Source organism: Ahaetulla prasina, chromosome 8 (assembly GCF_028640845.1).
Source record: "Ahaetulla prasina isolate Xishuangbanna chromosome 8, ASM2864084v1, whole genome shotgun sequence".
Lineage (NCBI taxonomy): Eukaryota > Metazoa > Chordata > Lepidosauria > Squamata > Colubridae > Ahaetulla > Ahaetulla prasina.
The window spans coordinates 9,601,066-9,626,296 of NC_080546.1; the positions used below are offsets into that span (position 1 = coordinate 9,601,066).

Consider the following 25,231-nt stretch of genomic DNA (forward strand, 5'->3'; position numbering starts at 1 on the left):
GCAGCTCTTCTCATGCGTGCATTAGGAACAGGCTCCTCCAGTTCCTCTTCCTCACTACTATCAGTCTCTGGAGGCTCTGGAGTCCGCACCTCACTTCCCGATGGCCCTGGCCTCACCTCAGCCTCATTGCTGTCCGACTCCGTTGCCAGCACTGTAGGCTGCTGACGGACCACAACAATTCCTGCAACTGTTCTTTGTATGTTTTAGACAGGGGTGAAATGCTCTGAAGTCTGCTACTGTTTTGCTTTGTGCGCGCTTTGCACACATAGCTCCCGCTTTGCGTGCATGTGTACCACAAGCACTAAGAAGCCTTTTCTGAGTTTGCAAAGGTAAGTAGAAAAGTGGGGAGGGGGGGAGAAACAGCTGTGCCATGCGATTTAGATTTGCTAGATTTCCTGCTTTCTAGCTAATATAAATCGCACGGCACAGCTGATAGTCGCACAGCTGATCTTTCAAACTTTTTAAAAACTTTTTTTAGCATTTTTTTACTACCGGTTCCAGAGAACCGGTAGCACAAAAAAAAAAAATGCTTAAAAAGTGAAAAAGAAAAGTTCCGAAGATCAGCTGTGCGACAATCAGCTGTGCAGCGCGATCGTTGGAACTTTAAAAAAAACTTTTTAAAGCATTTTTAACTATTGGTCCCGGAGAACCGTAGTAAAAAAAATGCTTAAAAAGTGAACAAAAAAAGTTCCGAAGATCAGCTGTGTGACGTGCGATCGTTGGAACTTTTTTAAAAAAAACTTTTTAAAACATTTTTTTACTACCAGTTCAGGGAACCGGTAGCATTCTTTACCACTGGATCGGGCAAACCGGCCCAAACCGGTAGCATTTCACCTCTGGTTTTAGCCTCCAGTCCCCTAATCATCTTTGTTGTTCTTCTCTGCATATTTTCTAGAACCTCAACATCTTGATGCAATATTCCGAGTGTGGTCTTATCAAGGCATTATAAAGTGGTATTAAGCCTTTACATAATCTTGATTCTATCCCTCTGTTAATGCAGCCTAGGAATGCCACATAAAAAAAAATTCTATTCTATTCTATTCTATTCTATTCTATTCTATTCTATTCTATTCTATTCTATTCTAGTTTCCATCCGTTGCTTCTTAAAAGCCTTTTAAGAATTTAAAGAATTTCCACTGGTTAATTGTTCTCACTTTCAGGAAATTTCTCACTACTACATTGGATTGTAAATTTACATTGTGTTGTAAATGTTGTACCTTGATGAACGTATCTTTTCTTTTATGTACACTGAGAGCATATGCACCAAGACAAATTCCTTGTGTGTCCAATCACACTTGGCCAATAAAAAATTCTATTCTATTCTATTCTATTCTATTCTATTCTATTCTATTCTATTCTATTCTATTCTATTCTATTCTAGTTTCCATCCGTTGCTTCTTAAAAGCCTTTTAGGAATTTAAAGAATTTCCACTGGTTAATTGTTCTCACTTTCAGGAAATTTCTCACTACTACATTGGATTGTAAATTTACATTGTGTTGTAAATGTTGTACCTTGATGAACGTATCTTTTCTTTTATGTACACTGAGAGCATATGCACCAAGACAAATTCCTTGTGTGTCCAATCACACTTGGCCAATAAAAAAAATTCTATTCTATTCTATTCTATTCTATTCTATTCTATTCTATAACACACTCATTTTTTTCCTCATTCACTTATAAAAGCAATCATTTCTCTAAACATCTAATATAACTTCCTGTACATTTCTTAAATGTCACTGTTTCCCCCCCCACCGCCCCTTGCAGCCCGTTCTCCATATAGTAATCCTGGATTTTCACAATTGTCCATATGCATTCAGCGCATACACCAAATAAGTTGAAGTAATGCGCCAAAAGGGCAGGACAAAGGCGAAAATTTTTGAGATACGAGTTGGAGGCAGCCATGTTTAACTGATTGGACTGCCATTTATCTGAAACCGGATAGGAGGCTGGACTAGAAGACCTCCAAGGTCCCTTCCAACTCTTTTATCTATTATTTATGGGTGTGGCAGCAAACATTTCATCTGCTGCAAGAAATGAACAGAAGAAACTAAGCAAACAAATGCCTGGGTCTGGCAGCAAACATTTGTCAAAGGTTTTTAAAACCATTTATATAACGAAAGAGGAAACAGTCAAGAATGAGGGACGTAAATAAGGCAGCCAAAGGTTTACAACATATACCATTTAAATTCCTTGTGTGTCCAATCACACTTGGCCAATAAAATTCTATTCTATTCTATTCTATTAATGACCTTAAATAAATGTACTGTTGACATTCCCTTTCAGAAAATATTCCAGGATTCTTCTTTGGTGGATTTTTTTTTTTTTTTTTTTGGGAAGGCTTAAAAAATTTATTTGCTCCAGTCCAGATATGATTAGATTTAGAAAGCTGTTTTTATTATCTGTTGACAGGTGTATGGCTGTATCCATTATTTATATATTTACCACTGTTTTAAGGATTTGGTTCTGGGTATTAAGGGACTAATCTACTTTCTATTTGGAGAACAGGTTACAGGTAAGTCCTCAACTTACGAGCACAACTGGCATCGGAATTTCCGTTCTTAATCAAGGTGGTTGTTAAGTGAAGCATGCCCGATTTTACGACCCTTTTGGTTATAATTGTTACGCAAATCATTGGGGTTGTTAAGTGAATCTGGCTTCCCAAATTACAGGTAATCCTCAATTTACGAGCAAAACTGGCATCAGAATTTCCGTTCTTAATCAAGGTGGTTGTTAAGTGAAGCATGCCCGATTTTATGACCCTTTTGGTCACAATTGTTACACAAATCACTGGGGATTGTTAAGTGAATCTGTCTTCCCAAGTGATCCTAAGTACATGCAGATGTCACGCTCCTGGATTTTGATCATACGACTGTTGTGATTCTGCAACAGTCATAAGTGCGAGAACTGGTCATAAGTCACTTTTCCCCTGTGCCACTGTAACTTCGAACGGCCTCTAAATGGATGGTTGTAATTCATGAACTAACTACCTGTATATTTCTACTGAAGTAAGATAATTACTTAAAAAATAATTGCTACCAACCTGCCTTCCATTGAGGACCTGTATACTGCACGAATCAAGAAGAGGGCCGTGAAAATATTTACAGACCCCTCGCATCCTGGACATAAACTGTTTCAACTCCTACCCTCAAAACGACGCTATAGAGCACTGCACACCAGAACAACTAGACACAAGAACAGTTTTTTCCCGAAGGCCATCACTCTGCTAAACAAATAATTCCATCAACACTGTCAAACTATTTACTGAATCTGCACTACTATTAATCGTTTCATAGTTCCCATCACCAATCTCTTTCCACATATGACTGTATGACTATAACTTGTTGCTGGCAATCCTTATGATTTATATTGATATATTGACCATCAATTGTGTTGTAAATGTTGTACCTTGATGAAGGTATCTTTTCTTTTATGTACACTGAGAGCCTATGCACCAAGACAAATTCCTTGTGTGTCCAATCACACTTGGCCAATAAAAATTCTATTCTATTCTATTCTATAGACAGAGAGAGTTTCAGCTTCTGGAGTTCTGTATGCAGGTAGACCTCGACTTACAACCATTCGTTTTGTGACCGTTTGAAGTTACAACGGCACTGAAAAAAATAAGTTATGACCGTTTTTCACACTTGCAGGTAATTCTCGACTTACAGCTTTGTTTTTAGCGACCACTGGAAGCATCAATGGTGCTGAAAAAAAATAACGCACGACCATTTTTCACACTTACGACCGTTGCAGCATCCCCATGATCAAAATTCAGACGCTTTGGCAACTGACTTGTATTTATGAGGGCTAAATACTGTCCCGGGATCATGTGATCCCCTATTGCGACCTGGCGGGAAACCAGATTCACTTAACAACGGCGTTACTAACTTAACAACTGCAGGGATTGTCTTAACAACCCTCGTAAGGTCGTAAAACAGAGCAAATCTCACTGATCAACTGTCTCACTTACTGTTGTGGTCCGTCAGCAGCCTGCAGAGCTGGCAAGGGAGTCGGACAGCGATGAGGCTGAGGTGAGGCCAGGGCCATCAGGAAGTGAGGTGCGGACTCCAGAGCCTCCAGAGACTGATAGTAGTGAGGCAAAGGAACAGGAGGAGCCTGTTCCTAATGCACGCATGAGAAGAGCTGCCAGAAGGCAAAAGCAGCTCAAGCAGAGAGGACAACTCAGGAGTAGGGCCAAGAGATGATTGGTCCCTCCCATAAGGCTTAATAACAGACCAGCACCAGTGTTTCAGCTTTGCTGGAAAACAACGTTGTAGCTGTGTCTTCTGCTTCATGTATGTCTTTGTTTTTATGGCTTCTGGACGTTTGCCAGGAAGGGCCTTTGGCAGTTTGCCTAATTGGACCAAGGTTTGCGAGAGAAGTGAGGAATTTGTGTTGGGAGGCATTTGTTTTACTTTGAGTTGAACGACGCTGGGAATGAAGTAATTCTCAGCTGTTCGAATAAAGTTTGTCTGCTTTTTCACGGACTGAGTTTCTTACTACCTACTTGGGCCTGGGTCACAACACTTACCAAAGGAAATTTATGGTCCACAATTGTGGTCATAAGTCGAGGACTACCTGCATAGATTAGCCTTTAGAGGAGACCAGTATGTAGCGTCAACATACAGAACAGATTTTATTTCTATTTATTTATTGTTAAATTTAATTGTAATGAAGGATGTGCTCCTTCCAACGGTGACCGACAGCAGCCCAGAAATAAAACAAATAAATGGAGGTATGGGTGCATATTAAGAATGCAATGGACACGGAGTACATTAAGAGAAAATGCGTGTTTTTAAACCGAGAAAAACGCAGAACAATATGGGCACAGATGTGCATGGACCCTCCAGCGACAACCCCTGGAAAGCAGCGTGTGACCCAGCTCAAAAGACAACAAAAGCCATGGCAAATGGAATGTGAAGAATAGCAGGAAGATGTTGGTGTGGCACGCACCTTCTGTATCATCGCGCAATTGCTCCACCAAATCTGTCAAATCCTCCCAAGAGTCTTTGCAAACGGCAAAAAAGGGAAAAGAAAGGGAAAAAAAAATATGTCATGGAAGCCATGATACAAAGAAAAGACTGAGAGGGGAAAAAAAATCAAGGTAAGGAAACGAACAACAGAGAAGGGAAGCCGTTATACAGGAAACACACTGGAATTATCTAAGTTTGAAAGTCTTAAAAAAGACTCTTTCCACTTATGACTGTATGACTATAACTTGTTGCTGGCAATCCTTATGATTTATATTGATATATTGATCATCAATTGTGTTGTAAATGTTGTACCTTGATGAACGTATCTTTTCTTTTATGTACACTGAGAGCATATGCACCAAGACAAATTCCTTGTGTGTCCAATCACACTTGGCCAATAAAGAATTCTATTCTATTCTATTCTATTCTATTCTAAAAGTATTTTTAATTACGATATTGCACAGTCACACAGAGCATTAAAGTGATCAGAAAGAACTATTTTTTTTTTTTAACCGAGTCAAAAAAGAGTAATTAAGTGTATTACGTTTTAAATTATTTTTAAGAAGGAGATTTAAGGTGAATTTGTAACCTGCCTTGTTTATGGGATACAATTTTTTTAAGATGTTTATATACAGTAGTGGCCAAAATTGTGGAAACCTTTTGGGAAAAGTGTATTTTTGAGGTTTGATGGCTAATAATGCCACTTTTTTTGAAGTTTCAATATAATCTAATTCCACTGCTGGAATGGCCTGGGAATAGCCCAAACCTTAACCCAACTGAAAATCTATGGAGCTGACTCAAGAAACTTGTTAGTCAGAAGCGACCCAGTAATAAAACCCAGTTAATAGAAGCAATCATTCAATCTTGGTTTCACATTATAACAGCTGCAGAACTAAAAGACTCGGTTCACTCCATGGGAAGACTGTTGTAAGGCCGTAATTCATACTAAAGGTTACCCAACAAAGTATTAACTGATGTGATAATTTCTGTATATCTTGTTTCACTTTTCTTCTTTATAACTGCTATTCTAATAGCAAATCTTTCATAAAAGTTATTGCATTACATTCTTGATTAAATTATCTTTCCATTGATATATAATTTTATGGTACTACTTCAAAAAAAAAAAAAAATAAGTGGTGTTATTAGCTAGTTTTAGAAAATACACTTTTCCCAAAAGGTTTCCACTATTTTGGTCACTCCTGTACCAGTTTCCAAAACTACTTTTTAAAGAATTATTGGAGGCCTCAATATAAAAGAAAAAGAATATTTTCTGGTATAATTATCCCTCTGCTAAAAAAAGCCATTGGTGCACAAGTTATACCACAGATGTACACAGCACCATGTTCATTATAGGTAGTCCTTGACATATGACCACAATTTAGCCCAAAATTTCCGTTGCAAGGGGAAAAAATTGATTAAGTGAATATTATGACCTTTCTTGTCCCAGTTGTTGAGTGAATCACTGAAGTTGTTAAGTTAGTAACACGGTTGTTAAGTGAATTTAGCTTCCCCATTGACTTGGCTTGTCAGAAGGTCACAAAACGGGATCCCATGACCCTGGGACACTGCAACGGTCATAAATATGAGTCAGTCGCCAAGCATCCAAATATTGATCACATGACCATGGAGACGCTGCAGTGGTCGTTAAGTGTGAAAAACGGTCATAAGTCACTTATGTCAATGCTGTTGTGACTTTGAACAGTCCGTTAAATGCACTGTTGAAAGTCGAGGAAAACCTGTGCTGGTAGTTCTCGACTTAGGACCATTCCAATTGATGACCATTCCAAATTATGACAGCACTAAAAAACAAACAAACCCAACAGGTAGTCCTCGACTTACGACCACAATTGAGCCCGAAAATTCTGTTCTTAAATGAGTCCTGGGTTAAGTGAGTTCCGCCCCATTTTACAACTTTTCATGCCACCGTTGTTAAGGGAGTCACCGAAGTTGATAAGTTAGTCACGCGGCGGTTAAGTGAATCTGGCTTCCCCATTGGCTTTGCTTGTCAGAAGGTCGCAAAAGGGGATCACATGACCCTGAGACGCTGCAACGGTCGTAAGTGTGAACCAGTTGTCAAGCATCTGAATTTGGATCACATGAACAAGGGGATGCTACAAAAAGTCGTAAGTGTGAAAAACGGTCGTAAATCACATTTTTCAGTGCCGTTGTAACTTTGAACGGTCACTAAAGGAACTGTTATAAGTCGAGGACTGCCTGTACCTTACAACCAGTCCTCATACTTACAACCGTTGCAGCATCCCTATGATCACCTGATTATCACACCTGCAACCAGCATGTATTTATGGTGGTTGCAATATCCCAGAATCACACCGTCGCTATTCGAAACCTTCGCAGCTGGCTCCCGAGAAGCAAAGTCAATGGGGACAAGAGGAGAGGAAGTTCCCAATCATGCTCACATGATGTCTCATTTAATGACCATGGGGGAGGGGGGAAATTCTGCAAAATCCGGGCATTTATTTGTGGCCTCACTGAAAGACCGCACCATTTCAACCAGGGATCTCTAACCTTGGCAACTTTAAGACTTGTGGACTTCAACTCCCAGAATTCCTCAGCCAGCTCCCAGGAATTCTGGGAGTTGACGTCCACAAGTCTTAAAGTTGCCAAGGTTGGAGATCCCTGATTTAAAAACTATACAGGCAGTCCTCGACTTACAACCCTAACCGAGGCCAAAATTTCTGTTGCGACGTGAGGCGTTCCTTGCGATTTCTTTTCCCCCATTTTACGACTTTCCCTGCCGCTGTTCTTAAGCGAATCACTGCAGTCGTTCAGTTAGTAACACGGCTGTCGAGTGAACCTGGCTTCCCCGTTGATTCTTGCTTGTCAGAATTTCACAAAAGAGGAGGGGGGGGAAATCACATGACCTCGGCACACTGCAACCGTCATAAATATGAGTCAGTTGCCAAGCGTCTGAATTTGGATCACGTGACCATGCGGATGCGGCAATGGTTACAAGTGTGAAAAGGGCGGTGTAAAAATTTGAATAAATAAATAATAAATAATAAATAAAAACGGTCATAAGTCACTTTTTTCAACGTCTTTGTATCTTCGAACGGTCACTAAATGAATTGTCGTAAGTCAAGGACTACGTATAATTTTCTGGTCACAACTGCTGTCGTAAAACTACCTGTACAGCAATACGAAATGAATACGACCCACCTATGACTACCTTATCTCTTTCCACTTATGACTGTATGACTATAACTTGTTGCTGGCAATCCTTATGATTTATATTGATATATTGACCATCAATTGTGTTGTAAATGTTGTATCTTTTCTTTTATGTACACTGAGAGCTTCTGCACCAAGACAAATTCCTTGTGTGTCTAATCACACTTGGCCAATAAATTCTATTCTATTCTATTCTATTATACTAGATTGGTTCAATCAAAATGAAAATGGCCAAACAGACAGGAATATATAAATTACCCATAATTCACCATCTTAGTGAATAAGAACCATTTAGAGAAGAAAAGAGAAGAGAAGAGAAGAGAAGAGAAGAGTTGGAAGGGACCTTGGAGGTCTTCTAGTCCAACCCCCTGCTTAGGCAGGAAACCCTACACCACTTCAGACAAATGGTTGTCCAACATCTTCTTAAAAACTTCCAGTGTTGGAGCATTCACAACTTCTGGAGGCACTGATACATTCAACTTACTGGGATAATATATTTTTTCTCCTTTCTGGGATCCTAATTCAAACTCAATTAAGTAGCCAAAACAGTTTGTGGGAAGAATTTCCTCCTAATACAGGTAGCCCTCGACTTACAAAGTTCACTTAGTGACTGTTCAAAGTTACAACAGCACTGAAAAATGTGACTTACGACAGTTTTTCACGCTTGTGACTTTTGTAGCATCGGCTCGTTCATGTGATCAAAATTCAGATGCTTGACAATTGGTTCACACTTATGACCGTTGCTGTGTCCCGGGGTCACGTGATCCCCTTTTGCGACCTTCTGACAAGCAAAGTCAACACGGAACCCAGATTCACTTAACAACGGTGTGACTAACTTACCAACTGCGGATGATTCACTTAACAACCGTGGCAAGAAAGGTTGTAAAATCGGGCAAATGTCTCATACTTAACAGCATAAATTTGGGGCTCCATTGTGGTTGTAAGTCGAGGATTACCTGTATAGGCAAAATGATTAAACATTTAAACCCACCCCAGCTTCCTCCCTCAGAAAAAAAATTAATAATAATAATAATTATTATTATTATTTATTATATTTGTATACCGCCCTTCTCCCGAAGGACTCAGGACAGTTCACAGCTAGTAAAAACACAATGCATACAATACAAATTAAAAACTGTATAAAAAAACTGATTCAATAACGGCCTAAAAATTTAAATAAATTTAAAAACCCCATATAAAACCCTAATTAAAACCTGAAATTAAAACTATGTTCAAGCTAGTCCCGCACGTCGAAACAACAGCGTCTTCAGCTCGCGGCGGAAGGTCCAGAGGTCGGGGAGTTGACAAAGCCCTGGAGGCAGCTCATTCCAGAGGGCGGGAGCCCCCACAGAGAAGGCCCTCCCTCTGGAGGTCGCCAGCCAACATTGTTTGGCTGACGGTATCCGGAGGAGGCCCTCTCTGTGAGAGCGCACTGGTCGGTGTGAGGCTACTGGTGGCAGTAGGCGGTCCTGTAGATACCCCGGTCCTAAGCCATGGAGTGCTTTAAAGGTGATAACAAGCACCTTGAATTGGACCCGGAAGATCACTGGGAGCCAGTGCAGACTGCGCAGGGGAGGTGTCACACGGGAGCCGCGAGGTGCTCCCTCTATCACCCGCACAGCTGCATTCTGGACCAGTTGAAGCCTCCAGGTCCCCCTCAAGGGGAGCCCCATGTAGAGAGCGTTGCAGTAGTCCAGGCGGGATGTAACAAGGGCATGGGTGACTGTGCATAAGGAAGCCCGATCCAGAAAGGGGCGCAACTGGCGTATCAGGTGAACCTGATAAAAAGCCCCCCTGGCGACAGCCGTCATATGTTCTTCTAAAGACAGCCGTGCAGATTGCGAGCCCTTTCCGTGGGGGCCAATGACTCACCCCCAACAGTCAGCGATGGAATTAGCTGACTGTACTGGGCCGCCGGCATCCACAGCCACTCGGTCTTGGTGGGATTGAGTCTGAGTCTGTTTCTCCCCATCCAGATCCGTACGGCCTCCAGGCACTGGGACATCACTTCAACAGCCTCGTTGGGGTGGTTAGAGGTGGAGATATACAGCTGAGTATCGTCAGCGTATAGATGACAACTCACCCCAAAACCACGGATGATCTCACCCAGCGGCTTCATGTAGATGTTGAACAGAAGAGGCGAGAGAACCGACCCTTGCGGCACCCCACATAAGAGGCGCCTCGGGGCCGATCTCTGCCCTCCTGTCAACACCGTCTGCGACCGGTCGGAGAGGTAGGAGGAGAACCACCGATGAACGGTGCCTCCCACTCCAAGTCCCCCGAGCCGGCGCAGCAGGATACCATGGTCGATGGTATCAAAAGCCGCTGAGAGATCTAGTAGGACCAGGACAGAGGAACAACCTCTGTCCCGAGCCCTCCAGAGATCATCAACCAACGCGACCAAGGCTGTTTCCGTGCTGTAACCAGGCCGGAAACCGGACTGGAACGGATCTAGATCTTATCCGTACACACGCATGAATTTGCAATTATATCAGAAACTGACGTTTGTTCAGCGCTGGGCCCAAATTCCTGTTTTCATTCTCCTCAGGAAGTGTTATTTTGCCCTCTGACCATTTAAAAACATTACACAATCACTTTTATCTGGCTTCTAAAATTTAACGGTGCTGCCTGTACATTTTCAACTCTGCTGAATAAGCATCTAATGTTTTTAATATGAGGTTTAGTCATCCGCTAATACAGACAGGTAGTCCTCGACTTACGACCATAGGACCAGAATTTCTGGAGCGAAGCAAGGTAGTTGTTAAGCAAGCAACACCTGGTTTTATGACGTTTGAGGCATGGTTATTACAGTACTGGCCAAAATTGTGGAAAATTTTTGGGAAAAGTGTATTTTTAAGTTTGATGGCTAATAACACCACTTTTTTTAGGGGGAGTTTTAAGATAATCCTATTCCACTGCTGGAATGGCCTGGGAATAGCCCAGACCTTAACTCAATTGAAAATCTCTGGAGCCGACTAAAGAAACTTGTTAGTCAGAAGCGACCCAACAATAAAACCTAGTAAATAGAAGCAATTGTTCAATCTTGGTTTCACATTATAACAGCTACAGAATTAAAAGATTTGGTTCACTCCATGGGAAGATGTTGTAAGGCTGTAATTCATGCTAAAGGTTACCCAACTAAGTCTTAACTGACATGGTGATCATTTCTGTATACCTTGTTTTTTCTATGCGTTTCACTTTTCTTCTTTATAACTGCTATTCCAATAGCAAACCCTTCATAAAAGTTATTGCATTACATTCCTGATTAAATTATCTTTCCATTGATATATAATTTTATGGTACTGCTCCAAAAAAAAGTGGTGTTATTGGCTAGTTTTAGAGAATACACTTTTCCCAAAAGGTTTCCATAATTTTGGCCACTACTGGAAGTGAGTCTGCTTGGATGAAGCAAATTTGACAAGACTCAAAGCCATTACTGATAGACGTTTGGGATCCTTGGCAGCTTAAAAAACTAGTTGGCCTAGTGATGGCGAAACTACAACATGCATGTCAAAGATGACACACCAGGATGTTTTGGGTGACACGCCAGTGTTCCCCAATACCTGACAACAATTGTTTTCGAAAGCATGCTCTGTTCTCAAATGATCTTCAGAGGCTATCCAAGGATGGGCGCTCTCACGTGGCCCGCAGATCCTTCAAAAGTTGCATGAGAGGGCCATGCTCTGGCGTGGACAGATATACAGATTAATAGAGTTGGAAGGGACCTTGTGGGTCATCTAGTCCAACCCCCCACCCAAGCAGGAAACCCTACACCGTTTCTCACAAATGGCAGTCCAGTATCTTCTTGAAAGCCTCCAGTGATGAAGCTTCCACAACTTCTGAAGGCAACTTCTGTTCCATTGGTTGATTGTTCTCACTGTCAGAAAATGTCTCCTTATTTCCAGGTTGAATCTCTCCTTTGTTCAGTTTCCATCCATTATTCCTTGTCTGACCTTCAGGAGCTTTGGAAAACAAGTTGACCCCCTTCCTCTCTGTGGCAGCCCCTCAAGTATTGAAAGACTGTTCTGTCTCTCCTGGTCCTTCTCTTCACTAGACTAGCCATGCTCAGTTCCTGCAACCGTTCATAGTATGTTTTAGCCCAGTGGTTCTCAACCTTTATAGTGCTGTGACCCCTTTAATACAATTCCCCATGATGTGGTGACACCTTTAATACAATTCCCCACGATGTGGTGACCCCAACCGTAAAATTATTTTCGTTTTGAATTTATCGCGCCTGAAGCCTTATTGGCTAGTGATCTGAACTGCTTGCGATTGCCTTGAGGAGGGAGGCATTAAAGCGGAGACTCCTCCCCTATTAAGTTTATCGTGCCTGAAGCCAGATTAAAGCTAGCGATTGGGAGTGATTGCAGCTGGCTTGAGAGGGAGACATCAGAGCAAAGATTTCTCTCTTTTTTAATTCATCGCGCCTGAAGCCGAATTCGGCTAGCGATTTGAAGAGCCTGCAGCTGGCTTGCAGAGTCAACCACTGGAGCGCGATTCTTCGACTCGCAAGTATGCTTCCCATATTTCTGACGGTCTTAGGCGACCCCTGGCAAATCGTCATTCGACCCCCAATGGGGTCGCGACCCACAGGTTGAGAACCGCTGTTTTAGCCTCTAATCCTCCGACCCTCCAAAAACTGTGTGAGAACAGGGTGTTTCATGCCATTTTTCAGAAGAGCGTTCTCCAAAGTTGCTTCAAGAATGAAGTCCTCATATGACCCAAAGCAGCCTTGGATAGATTTTCAGGGGCCTGTCATCAGGGGAAAAAAAAAAGCCACCTGAAAGTACAGGTAGTCCTCAACTTACAACAGTTCACTTAGTGGCCGTTCGGCGTTACAGCAGCACTGAAAAAAGGTGACCGATGACCATTTTTCAGACTTACGACTGCTGCAACCGACTCACGTTTATGACAGTTGCAGCGCACCCTGAGTTCTGCGACCACCTTTTGGGACCTTCTGACAAACCAAGTTCAACGGGGAAACCAGATTCACTTAACAACCGGGTGACTAATTTAACAACTGCAGCGATTCGCTTAACAAACATGGCAAGAAAAGTCGCAAAATGGGGCAAAACTCACAACGATTTTTTTTTTTTAATTAGCAACCTAAATTTTGGCCTCCATTGTAGTTATAAGTTGAGGACTACTTAGATATGGTGTGTGGCAGATCCTGGGAGCAATCAAGTAGGCTAACGCTTACTCCCTGATCTTCGGACCTTCAAGCACAAGCTTAAGACTTTCTTTTTTCATCAAGCAGGGCTGGCCTAATGATAAATTTTAATCGAGGGTTTTTAGTGGAGTTTTTAATGGGGTTATTTTATTTCATAATTTTATCCATGTATTTTAAATATTCAGCTTATGGAATTAGATTTTTAATTATATATTGTATTTTAAAAAATTTTGGTATTTGTGTTTTATTTGCTGTACACCGCCCTGAGTCTTCGGAGAAGGGCGGTATAAAAATGTGAACAATAAATAAATAATAAATAAATAAGCCATTCGCCAAGGCTTGGACTCCTTGGAGACCTGCAAGGGGTGTCTTTTTCCAAATTTTTGGTGCACCAAACCCAAAAGATTTACAAATAGGCAGCTTGGCTCCATATCGTACAAAACAGAAAGATATTATCATGTTGCTTCAAACGGATAGAATTCAATACTGCAAACATTTTGCGTCTCCCTTCACAATCTCCTAAAAAATGGTTTCGTAGAGGCAGCCGATCTTGAGAGCACTCCTCATAGTAAAAAAGGCAAAATGTCAAATATTACTTGAGTAGATTTATATCCAATATGTTTTGCCTAAAACAGGATTCATCAATAAATCGCAACGAAATTTCATTTTAATGTTATGCCGATTAGTGTACATTTAAAGTGATAATAAAGTTGTTCTAAAGTCTCTCTGAGATTATGCATTATGGTAAAAAAACAACAATGGTTTGCAAACCTTAATAATAAATCCATGTAATCTGCTAAAATGAAACCAAGGAAACGACATTGTGGCTTAGCTCAGTGTGCTAATCCAGTAAGAAATTGCACAAAAGTTGGAAGAAGTAAGTATCTAGCCTGCCAAATAATATAATTTCAGCTGCTCTGATAAATACTGGTTTCAACTAAGGGTTTGCTTAACGGCAAGACTAATTACAATTTTTAACAGCTTCCAGACAATACAAAAATGGAAATTTAGAATAAATGCTGCTTTAGTCCATATACCTTGCAAATAAAGATTAGCTATGAAGATTTATACCTTGGCTACATCGCTCTTATAATGATAGAAGTGCATGTTTCCCAAACTAGTCAAAATAATGGTCATTGATCAATAGCCACCCAGTTTTTTCCTGAAATTTTAATGAAATGGCAACTGATAAAAGTCAGAATTAGGAATGAGAAATATCAGAATGGATAGCTACAGAGATAGAAAGAGATATTTCACTACATTGCTAGTCCTCAACCTACAAACGTAAAACTGACCCCATAATTTCCATTGCTAAGGAAGTTAGCTCTTAAGTGAGTTTTGCCCCGCTTTACGACCTGTCTTGCCATAGTGAATCACGGCAGCTAAGTTAGTAATGCCCTAATTAAATCATGAGCCTCGAGCCAAGCTTCAAAAGAAATCCAGTAATTTATTAAGAGCTTCATGGTTCCAAGTGAAGCCAATTCTGACCCCATATAATTTACGGCCCAAACTTGACGCTGTTTCCCCTTTCCCCCAGGATGTGTCATCAGTCACATTCACCAACGGCGCAATTTTGCAGGTTGTAAAGATCACTCCCCGCCGGCCGCTGTGGGTAACCCTGGGAGACAGCCTTGAGAGAGAGATGTCTACATTTAGGCAAAAAAAACCCAAAATGCACAGGTACCGTATATGTGGTACCTTGCTCAACAGTAGTAACTGTGAGAGGGATCTTGGGAGTCCTAGTGGATAACCATTTAGATATGAGCCAGCCGTGTGCAGCAGCTGCTAAAAAAGCCAACACAGTTCTGGGCTGCATAAACAGAGGGATAGAATCAAGATCACGTGAAGTGTTAGTACCACTTTATAAGGCCTTGGTAAGGCCACACTTGGAATATTGCATTCAGTTTTGGTCGCCACGATGTAAAAAAGATGTTGAGACTCTAGAAAGAGTGCAGAGAAGAGCAACAAAGATGATTAGGGGACTGGAGGCTAAAACATATGAAGAACGGTTGCAGGAACTGGGTATGTCTAGTTTAATGAAAAGAAGGACTAGGGGAGACATGATAGCAGTGTTCCAATATCTCAGGGGCTGCCACAAAGAAGAGGGAGTCAAGCTATTCTCCAAAGCACCTGAGGGTAGAACAAGAAGCAATGGGTGGAAACTAATCAAGGAAAGAAGCAACTTAGAACTAAGGAGAAATTTCCTGACAGTTAGAACAATTAATAAGTGGAACAACTTGCCTTCAGAAGTTGTGAATGCTCCAACACTGGAAATTTTTAAGATGTTGGATAACCATCTGTCTGAAATGGTGTAGGGTTTCCTGCCTGGGCAGGGGGTTGGACTAGAAGGCCTCCAAGGTCCCTTTCAACTCTGTTGTTATTAGAAATCTGTTAAATCAATCTGGCTTCCCCATTGACTTTGCTTGTCGGAAAGTCGCAAAAGGGACCCAGGGACACTGCAACCGTCATAAACATGAGTCTGTTGCCTAAAGTCTGAATTTTGATCATGTGACCACGGGGATGCTGCAACAGTTGTGTGAAAAATGGTCATGTGGGGTTTTTTTCAGCGCCATTGATACTTTGAATGGTCGCTAAACAAAGTTGTAAGTCTACTAACCAGAGCATACAAAACATTTGCTAGACCTATTCTTGAATACAGCTCACCTGTCTGGAACCCATACCACATCTCTGACATTAATACAATTGAACGAGTCCAGAAATATTTTACAAGAAGAGTTCTCCACTCCTCTGAATACAACAAAATACCTTATGCCACCAGACATGTAATCCTGGGTTTAGAAAACTTAGAACTCCACCGACTCTGACAAGACCTGTGTTTAACACACAGAATCATCTATTGCAATGTCCTTCCTGTTGAAGACTACTTCAGCTTCAATCACAACAATACAAGAGCAAACAATAGATTCAAACTTAATGTTAACCGCTTCACTCTTGATTGCAGAAAATATGACTTCAGTAACAGAGTTGTTAATGCTTGGAACACACTGCCTGACTCTGTGGTCTCTTCTCAAACTCCCAAAAGCTTTAACCAAAGACTATCTACCATTGACCTCACCCCATTCCTAAGAGGTCTATAAGGGGTGTGCATAAGTGCACAAAAGTACCTACTGTTCCTGTCCTATTATTTCCTTTCAATGTATGTGCTTGTATATAATGTTGTGACAATGATAATAATAATGATGATAATAATAATAATAATAATAATAATAATAATAATAATAAGAAGAAGAAGAAGAAGAAGAAGAAGAAGAAGAAGAAGAAGAAGAAGAATTACCTGCACTAGCAAGTAAAGACAACGAAGAAGAAGGAGAAAGAGAAGAAGAAGAAGAAGAAGAAGAAGAAGAAGAAGAAGAAGAAGAAGTACTTGCACTAGCAAGTAAAGACAACGAAGAAGAAGAAGAAGAAGAAGAAGAAGAAGAAGAAGAAGAAGAAGAAGAAGAAGAAGAAGAAGAAGAAGAAGAATTACCTGCACTAGCAAGTAAAGACAACGAAGAAGAAGAAGAAGAAGAAGAAGAAGAAGAAGAAGAAGAAGAAGAAGAAGAAGAAGAAGAAGAAGAAGAAGAAGAAGAAGAAGAAGAAGAAGAAGAAGAAGAATAATTATCTGCACTAGCAAGTAAAGACAACGATGGTCGAGTCCATGAAGTCATCACCAACTTGATGGATACGTTTTTTTATTCAGGTAGTCCTTGACATACGCCCACAATTGAGCCCAACATTTCTGTTGTTAAGTGAGACCTGTGTCAAGTGAGTTTTGCCCCATTTTATGACTTTTTTTTGCCACCGTTGCTAAGTGAATCACCGCAGTTGATAAGTGAGCAACACGGTCGTCAAGTGAACCTGTTGAGTTTGCTTGTCAGGTGGTCGTAAAAGGGGGATCACATGACCTTGGGACATAGCAAAGGTCATTAAGTATGAACCAGTTGCCAAGCATCTTAATTTTGATCATGTGATCATGAAGAGGCTACAGAGGTCATAAGTGTAAAAAACGGTCATAAGTCACATTTTTTTCTCAGTGCCGTCGTACCTTTGAACGGTCGAGGAATTCCTGTAATCTTTCCTTAAGACTGAGCTCCGCAATAGGATTTTGGGGTCCAAGCTACCTGAGGAACCGTCTCATCTCAACTGCCCAGTGGTGGTATTCTGTCGGTTCTATCCAGCTTGAGCGAACTGGTTGCGGGAGGCTCTGCCCACCTGCCTGGATGTCATCATGTCCTGTTTTCGACGGTCTGCGCATGCTCGGAAGGCCCTGAGCTCACATTTGCGAACCAGTAGCGAAGGTAACTGAATACCACCCCTGCAACTGACCCACCATTGAAGGGCTGTTCTGTGGACCTCGTTGGTGAAGGAATTTCGGCCGGCGGGGTCCAAGAGAAGAGCCTTTTCGGCCATGGTTCCTACCCTCTGGAACTGTTGTGCTCCGTCAACAGGCTACGGAGCTGGCAACGGAGTCGGACAGTGATGAGGCTGAGGTGAGGCCAGGGCCATTGGGGAGTGAGGTATGGACTCCAGAGCCTCCAGAGACTGATAGTAGTGAGGCAGAGGAACAGGAGGAGCCTGTTCCTAATACATGCAGGAGAAGAGCTGCCAGAAGGCAAGAGCAGCTCAAGCAAAGAGGATAACTCGGGAGTAGGGCTAAGAGATGATTGGCCCTTCCCATAAGGCTTAAAACAGACCAGCAACGGTGTTTCAGCTTGCCGGAAAACAACGTTGTAGCTGCGTCCTCTGCTTCGTGTATGTCTTTGTTTTTGTGGCTTCTGGACATTTGCCAGGAATGGCCTTTTGGCAGTTTGCCTAATTGGACTAAAGTTTGTAAGATAATGAAGAATTTGTGTTTGGGAGGCCTTTGTTTTACTTTGAGTTGAACGACGCTGGGAATGAAGTAATTCCCAGCTGTTCGAATAAAGTTTGTTTTATTTTTACACGGACTAAGTTTATTACTACCTACTTGGGCCTGGGTAACAACAGGAACATCCTTAGATGAGATTCATAGCCTCCCTTTTGACCTTCCCAAGGGCCTGAAGATGCAGCTCCGCCAGCTGGCCACAGCCCTTAATGGAGGTGTACCATTTTGGAGGTGGCTATTGCATTAAGAAAAGCCCCCACCTCTCCCTTATACAGTTCCTTGACTTACAAGCGTTCGAGGGGGGAGCCAAATTCCCTTAACAACTGTTGTTACTAACTTAACAACGACAGTGATTCACTTAACAACAGTAGCAAGAAAGGTCATAAAATGAGGGAAAATTCACTTATCAACTGGGTTTCTTAGCAACGGAAATTTTCGATTCAATTGTGGTTTTAAGTCGAAGAATACCTGTACTTTGTGCTCTACTTCTCCTCCGTACTTTTAACCGTACTTGTTACTATTGTTGTTATTTATTGCTCTATCATCTTCATATCTACCAGTTTTAATGTCTGTAAGCCGCCCGAGATGCACATAAATGTCTGTAAGTCATCTAGATGCACATAAATCTAATAAATAAATAGATATAAATCAAGCAATTCAGAAAACAAGGCATGGGCGTGGCTAGCTCAACATCACTCGACGTCACTCGTGTCGGGGCGCCTGTGACCCGAGCGCTCTGCCAGTGAAAACGGGCTCTCGAGCTCCATTTTTGGCTGCGACGGCTTCCCGCAACCTTCTGCAAGCGAAAACAGAACTCGGGAAGGCCGCCAGCGGCCTCTCCCTAGCTCCCCTTTCAATGGCAGAGGGACCGCAGGGCAGTCCTTTCACTGTTTCCAGGATTGCGGAATCTAAGCAGCCCGCGGGCCAGATCCGCGACCCTTGAGTTTGACACCCTGGGCTTAGGTCCACGATGGCGAACCTATGACACGCAGTGCCCTTTCTAGTGGGCACGCAAACCGTTGCCCAAGTTCAGCTCTACTGCGCATGTGCCTCTCGCCTGCCAGCTGGTCTTCGGGTCTCTGCCACGCATGCAGGGGGGGATAAAGCACGTGCCGGGGAGCTCCGCATGCATACACGGGGGGGGTGCACATGCGGGGGACTGCACACTCATGCACAGGGGGCGTGGGAGGTGCGGGGGGCCATGCACGCATTGCATTTTGGGGGTTTGGGCACGCATACACATATTTGCGTGTGTACTTTGGGCACTCAGTCCGGAAAAGGTTAACCATCACTAGCCTAGGTGAACCCAAACTACTTCTACAGTACATTCTTTTTTTTTTTTAAGGAGTTAGTCCCATCCTTATAAGCTTGGCAGTCCATAAAAAGATTTTAAAAATAAAGTGTTTGAATAGGAGGAAATAAATAGCAGCGTTCATGTGAGGTAAATTGCACTGTTTAAAATAGCCTTTGATTTTTCCACCTTGCAACGTCTTCCATAAGAGACCTTTTCTACGCTGGCGGCATCAGAAATTCTGTGAACTTACTGTTACCTCTTAGCTGCTTTTACTGACAATCACGCAGTGGTAAAAAATTTACAACTCAGAGGCGTATAGGGCTTTCCAACGCCTAAATAATGAAAAATGTGATTTTTCTTGCGGAAGAAGATTGGAAAATAATACGAGGAGGGTCATGAGTTTCCTTTCCATGTTTCATTGCTGAGCAAAATCGACATACGTAGTGCTTGTTTAACGACCAGTCACTTCACAAACCGTTCAAACTTACAATGGACCTATGCTACATTTGGAAGGGATGCGGTGGCTCAGTGGCTAAGATGCTGAGCTTATCGATCGAAAGGTCGGCAGTTCAGCGGTTCGAATACCTAGTGCCGCGTAATGGGGTGAGCTCTGGTCACTTATCCCAGCTCCTGCCAACCTAGAAGTTCGAAAGCAGTTAAAAAATGTAAATAGAAAAATAGGGACCACCTTTGGTGGGAAGGGAACAGCATTTCCGTGCACCTTTGGCATTGAGTCATGCCGGCCACATGACCACGGAGACGTCTTCGGACAGCGCTGGCTTTTCGGCTTCGAAACGGAGATGAGCACAGCCCCCTAGAGTCAGGAACGAGTAGCACATATGTGCGAGGGGAACCTTTACCCTATGCTACATTTATTAGAAATTAAGCAACATCAGGCCGTCTATCTCAAAGAAATTTGTATAAATAAAACCCTTTTTTTAAAAAAAGCATTCAAGCTGGAGATCTGGGTTGAACAGGAAGCGGCATCTCTAATACAGGTAGTCCTTGACTTACAACAGTTTGTTTAGTGAGTGTTCAAAGTTACAACGGCTCTGAAAAAAAGCAATGTATGACCGCTTTTTACACTTCTGACCATTGCAACACACACACACACACACACACACACACACATACACACACAGTCGCTTGGCAACTGATTCATGTTTATGATATGGGGTCATTTTGCCACCTTCTGGCAAGCGAAGTCAATGGGGAAGGCAGATTCACTGAACAACCGTGTTACTAAATTAACAACTAAATTAACAACTGCAGCTATTCACTGAACAACTATGGGTATATGCATGATTCTGTTTATTTATTTATTTATTTATTATTCAAATTTATATACCGCCCTATCTCCCGAAGGACTCAGGGCGGTTCACAGGCACACAAAACATTTGTATACAATTAAAATAACTATTAAAAAACTTATTCTAATGCCAAATATTAAAAATATAAATATAAATCTTAAAACCAAATTTAAAACCCCTATAAATTTAAAATCTAAGCCAGTCCTGCACAGATCAATAAATGTGCGCTCTCACAGAGAGGGACTCCTCAGGTGCCGTCGTGACAGTGTCGTCTGGCGACGCCCAGGAAGGGCCTTCTCTGTGGGGGCTCCCACCCTTTGGAACGAACTACCCCCCGGACTCCGTCAACTTCCGGACCTCCGAACCTTTCGTCGCGAGCTTAAAACTCACCTATTCATCTGCGCTGGACTGGGTTAGTTTTTAAACTTATGGGTTTTTAATGGGTTTTTATTCTAAATTTTAACCGTGGCCAATTTAATAAGTTTTTTAATTGTATTTTAATCGTATTTATATTGTATTATTTTGTATTTTTTATCAGGCTGTGAACCGCCCTGAGTCCTTCGGGAGAAGGGCGGTATAAAAATTTAAATAATAAAATAATAAATATAATAATATGGGTATATGCATGATTCTGTTACTGATCTGTATTTATTTATTTATTCTGTTATATTATGTCATGAACATTATATTAGTGACCCTTTTGAGAGCTGTAGGCAACGAAATTTCATTTTAATGTATGCCGATTAGTGCACATTCAAAGTGATAGTAAAGTTATTATTCTACACAAAAAAAAACACCCCAAAAACCTATTCCATTCTAAACTGTGGCAAGAAAAGTCGTAAAATGGGACACAACTCACTTAATGTTTCACTTAGCAACAGAAATTTTGGGCTCAATTGTGGTCGTTAAGTCAAGGACTACCTGTATATCCTTTTCAATGTCTACTGCTGGTAAAGGGGTTTAAAATTATAATGGGCTGACAGAACAATGATGAATGAAGCAGAAATTAAGTGCAGGATAACCTCCTGCAAAATAAAGTTTTCGCAGATTAAAATCATTTGCTCATTTTCATTACACTTCCTCTTACCTGCCTTCCAGGTAGGAACTGAATAATCCTTTCCTGGGGTCTCAAATATAGGGGAAGTGTCCTATTAATGCTCTAAATACCTAACCGGGGGGAGGGGGGGAGGGGGCATACGATAAAATTAGATTTCCTATAGTGTGAAACTTCCCCAAGGAAAATAAGATGCTGCTTTCGTATCAAGAATCTGTAATTTACAGCCACTATATGATAGATCAAAACCTTCCAGAAAAGTTCTCAGCTAGAAGCAGAGATTAAAAAGAAATTGAGTGTCTATGGAGATTCTCGGTCATGATTATCCCAAAGGTTTTTTTTTTTTCTCAGTTCAATTTAAATTCAGCAATCTATCTGGATATAGAAGACAAAACCCACTCTTTTGAAGACAGTAAAGTCCATATTCTGGACAGAGAGGAACGCTGGTTTGAAAGAGGGGTCAAAGCTGACTGTTGGGGGCGAGTTATTGGCCCCGATGGAAAGGGTGCGCAACTTGGGCGTTCTCCTGGATGGACGGCTGTCTTTTGAAGATCATTTGACGGCCATCTCCAGGAGAGCTTTTTACCAGGTTCGCCTGGTCCGCCAGTTGCGCCCCTTCCTAGACTGGGATGCCTTATGCACGGTCACTCATGCGCTCGTGACATCTCGCTTGGATTACTGCAACGCTCTCAACATGGGGCTCCCCTTGAAGGGCATCCGGAGGCTGCAGTTGGTTCAGAATGCAGCTGCGCGGGTGATAGAGGGAGCCCCTCGTGGCTCCCATGTTACACCTATCCTGCGCAGACTGCACTGGCTACCTGTGGCCTTTCGGGTGCGCTTCAAGGTTTTGGTTACTATCTTTAAAGCGCTCCATGGCATAGGGCCGGGTTACTTACGGGACCGCCTACTGCCACCGATTGCCTCCCACCGACCCGTACGCTCTCACAGAGAGGGACTCCTTAGGGTGCCGTCCGCCAGGCAGTGCCGACTGGCGACACCCAGAGGAAGGGCTTTCTCTGTGGGGGCTCCCACCCTCTGGAACGAGCTTCCCCCAGGGCTGCGCCAACTTCCTGACCTCCGAACCTTCCGCCGCGAGCTTAAGACACATCTATTTATTTGCACAGGGCTAGCCTAGGGTTTTTAGTTTTAAATTTAGTTTTAATGGGGTTTTATACTATTTTAGTGATATTTTAATTTCGGCCTGATTAATAAGTTTTTTAATTGTTGTTTTTATTTGTATTATTCTTATGTTTTTATTTGGCTGTACACCGCCCTGAGTCCTTCGGTAGATAGGGCGGTATAAAAATTCGAATAAATAAATAAATAAATAAATAAATAAATAGGCCATCTGTGTCAAAATTGAACACAGATCTCTCAACAGATCGGGGAGGGATATACGACACTCACCGAACTCCTGTTTACAACACAGTTCTGTCAGCAGTCCCAAGAAAGTTCCACACCTGTTTGCAGTACAGGTAATCCTCCACTTAGGAACAGTTCATTTAGTGACCATTCATAATTACCACGACACTGGAAAAAAAGTGACTTACGACTCTGTCACACTTACAACAACATCGCAAACATCAGCCCCCCCCCCCTCCCCGGCACGATCATGCGATCAAAATTTGGAAGCTTGGCAACTGATTCATATTTATGACCGTTGCAACTCTCCTGGGAGTCACGTGTATCCCCTTTTGCGACCTTCTGACAAGCAAAGTCAACGGGGAAGCCAGATTCATTTTTTTTTAATTTGCATTTATATCCCGCCCTTCTCCGAAGATTCAGGGCGGCTTACAATGTGTTAAGCAATAGTCTTCATCCATTGTATATTATATACAAAGTCAACTTATTGCCCCCAACAATCTGGGTCCTCATTTTACCTACCTTATAAAGGATGGAAGGCTGAGTCAACCTTGGGCCTGGTGGGGCTTGAACCTGCAGTAATTGCAAGCAGCAATTTAACCACCGTGTTGCCAACTTAACAATTGCAGTGATTCACTTAACCCCTGTGGCAAGAAAGGTGGTAAAACGGGGTAAAATTCACTGAACGTTATGTCTCACTTAGCAACAGAAATATTGGGCTCCATTATGGCCGGAAGTTGAGAACTACCTGTATTCAGGTGACCCTGAGGGCACAGATAAACCTCCAAGTGGCCCCAATAACTCTTACAGAGAGTGCTAATGACCAGCTGTCTGCAAGGAATATAAATCCTTCCATTCCCTGCCCATTCAGTCAGAACTGAAGAAGCTTCTGGGAGGAGAAGAGAAATGTCTTCAAGGGAAAACAAAGAAAGTCCAGTTGCCTCTTGAAAAAGCACCTTTGGGAAAGCCGCATCCGATGGGGCAGGGAACCTGTGCTTCATGTCTAGGACACAGATGCGAATCAACAAAGAAAATGAATTGGCTACTTTCTCTGTGAAAGTAAGGAAGGAAGGAGAAAGAACCTCAGTTAACTTTGGATTTTATACAGGAGATCACCCTCACTTTGAAATGGGCTCAGGTAACACAAGGTTGCCCATTGTGATAACTGTCAAACAGCAGGTGGCTTCTACACCTGTGAATGTTACACTGGGGCGTGATATTGCAAAATATAATAATAAAAAAATAGAAGCTTTCACTTTGCTTCTAAAAAGATGTTGCGGTAAAAAGAGATTTAAAAAGGGAACGAAATTCAAATCACCTTCACCGGGTGTTTCCTGCTTTTAAAATGAAACCTTTAAACCAGAGATTAAATAATAGGCTTTACTCTTCACAACCCTATTTCCTAGATCCCTTTGCCATGCAATATATAATAATCCTGTATCCCCTTATAATTTCCTACTTATCTCCTCTCCCGTCAAAACAGACCACCATGAAGTCTCTCTAAAAAGTCCCAAATGACACATTATCTATTTGCCACATCTAAATTTTAAACCATAAATTTCCTTTCGTAACCCATAAGTGGCATAGATGTTTTTTCTTTAGATCAACTGCTTCAGCGGAATAACAGAATAACAGAGTTGGAAGGGACCTTGGAGGTCTCCTAGTCCAACCCCAACCAACTCAAGCAGGAGACCCTACACCATTTCAGGCAAATGGTTGTCCAAACCTCCAGCGTTGGAGCACCCACAACTTCTGGTGGGAAGCTGTTCCACTGATTAATTGTTCTAACTGTCAGGAAATCCATCCTTAGTTCTAGGTTGCTTCTCTCTTTGATTAGTTTCCACCCATTGCTTTTTGTCCTGTCTTTAGGTTTTTGACCCCTTCTTTTTTTGTGGCAGCCCCCCGAGATATTGGAACACTGCTTATCATGTCACCCTAGTCCTTCTTTTCATTAAACTAAAATACCCAATTCCTGCAACTGTTCTTTTGTCTCAGCCTCCAGTTCCCTGACCTC

General features: G+C 42.1%; 1 protein-coding gene across 15 annotated transcripts in view; it reads right to left on the reverse strand.

Moving 5' to 3' along the window:
* RUFY3 (RUN and FYVE domain containing 3) overlaps positions 1-25,231 on the reverse strand; it is a 94,191-nt gene that overhangs the window by 49,851 nt on the left and 19,109 nt on the right. For 12 of the 15 annotated variants that reach the window (XR_009156224.1, XR_009156225.1, XM_058192191.1 and 9 more), the window contains exon 2: positions 4,955-5,008. The exons of the other annotated variants lie outside the window; for them this stretch is intronic. Coding sequence is in view for 10 of the 12 variants with exons in the window: in XM_058192191.1 (XP_058048174.1) it covers positions 4,955-5,008 (54 nt within the window). In the remaining 2 variants the exon portion in view is untranslated. The remainder of the gene's footprint in view (positions 1-4,954; positions 5,009-25,231) is intronic. 15 annotated transcript variants of the gene reach the window in all.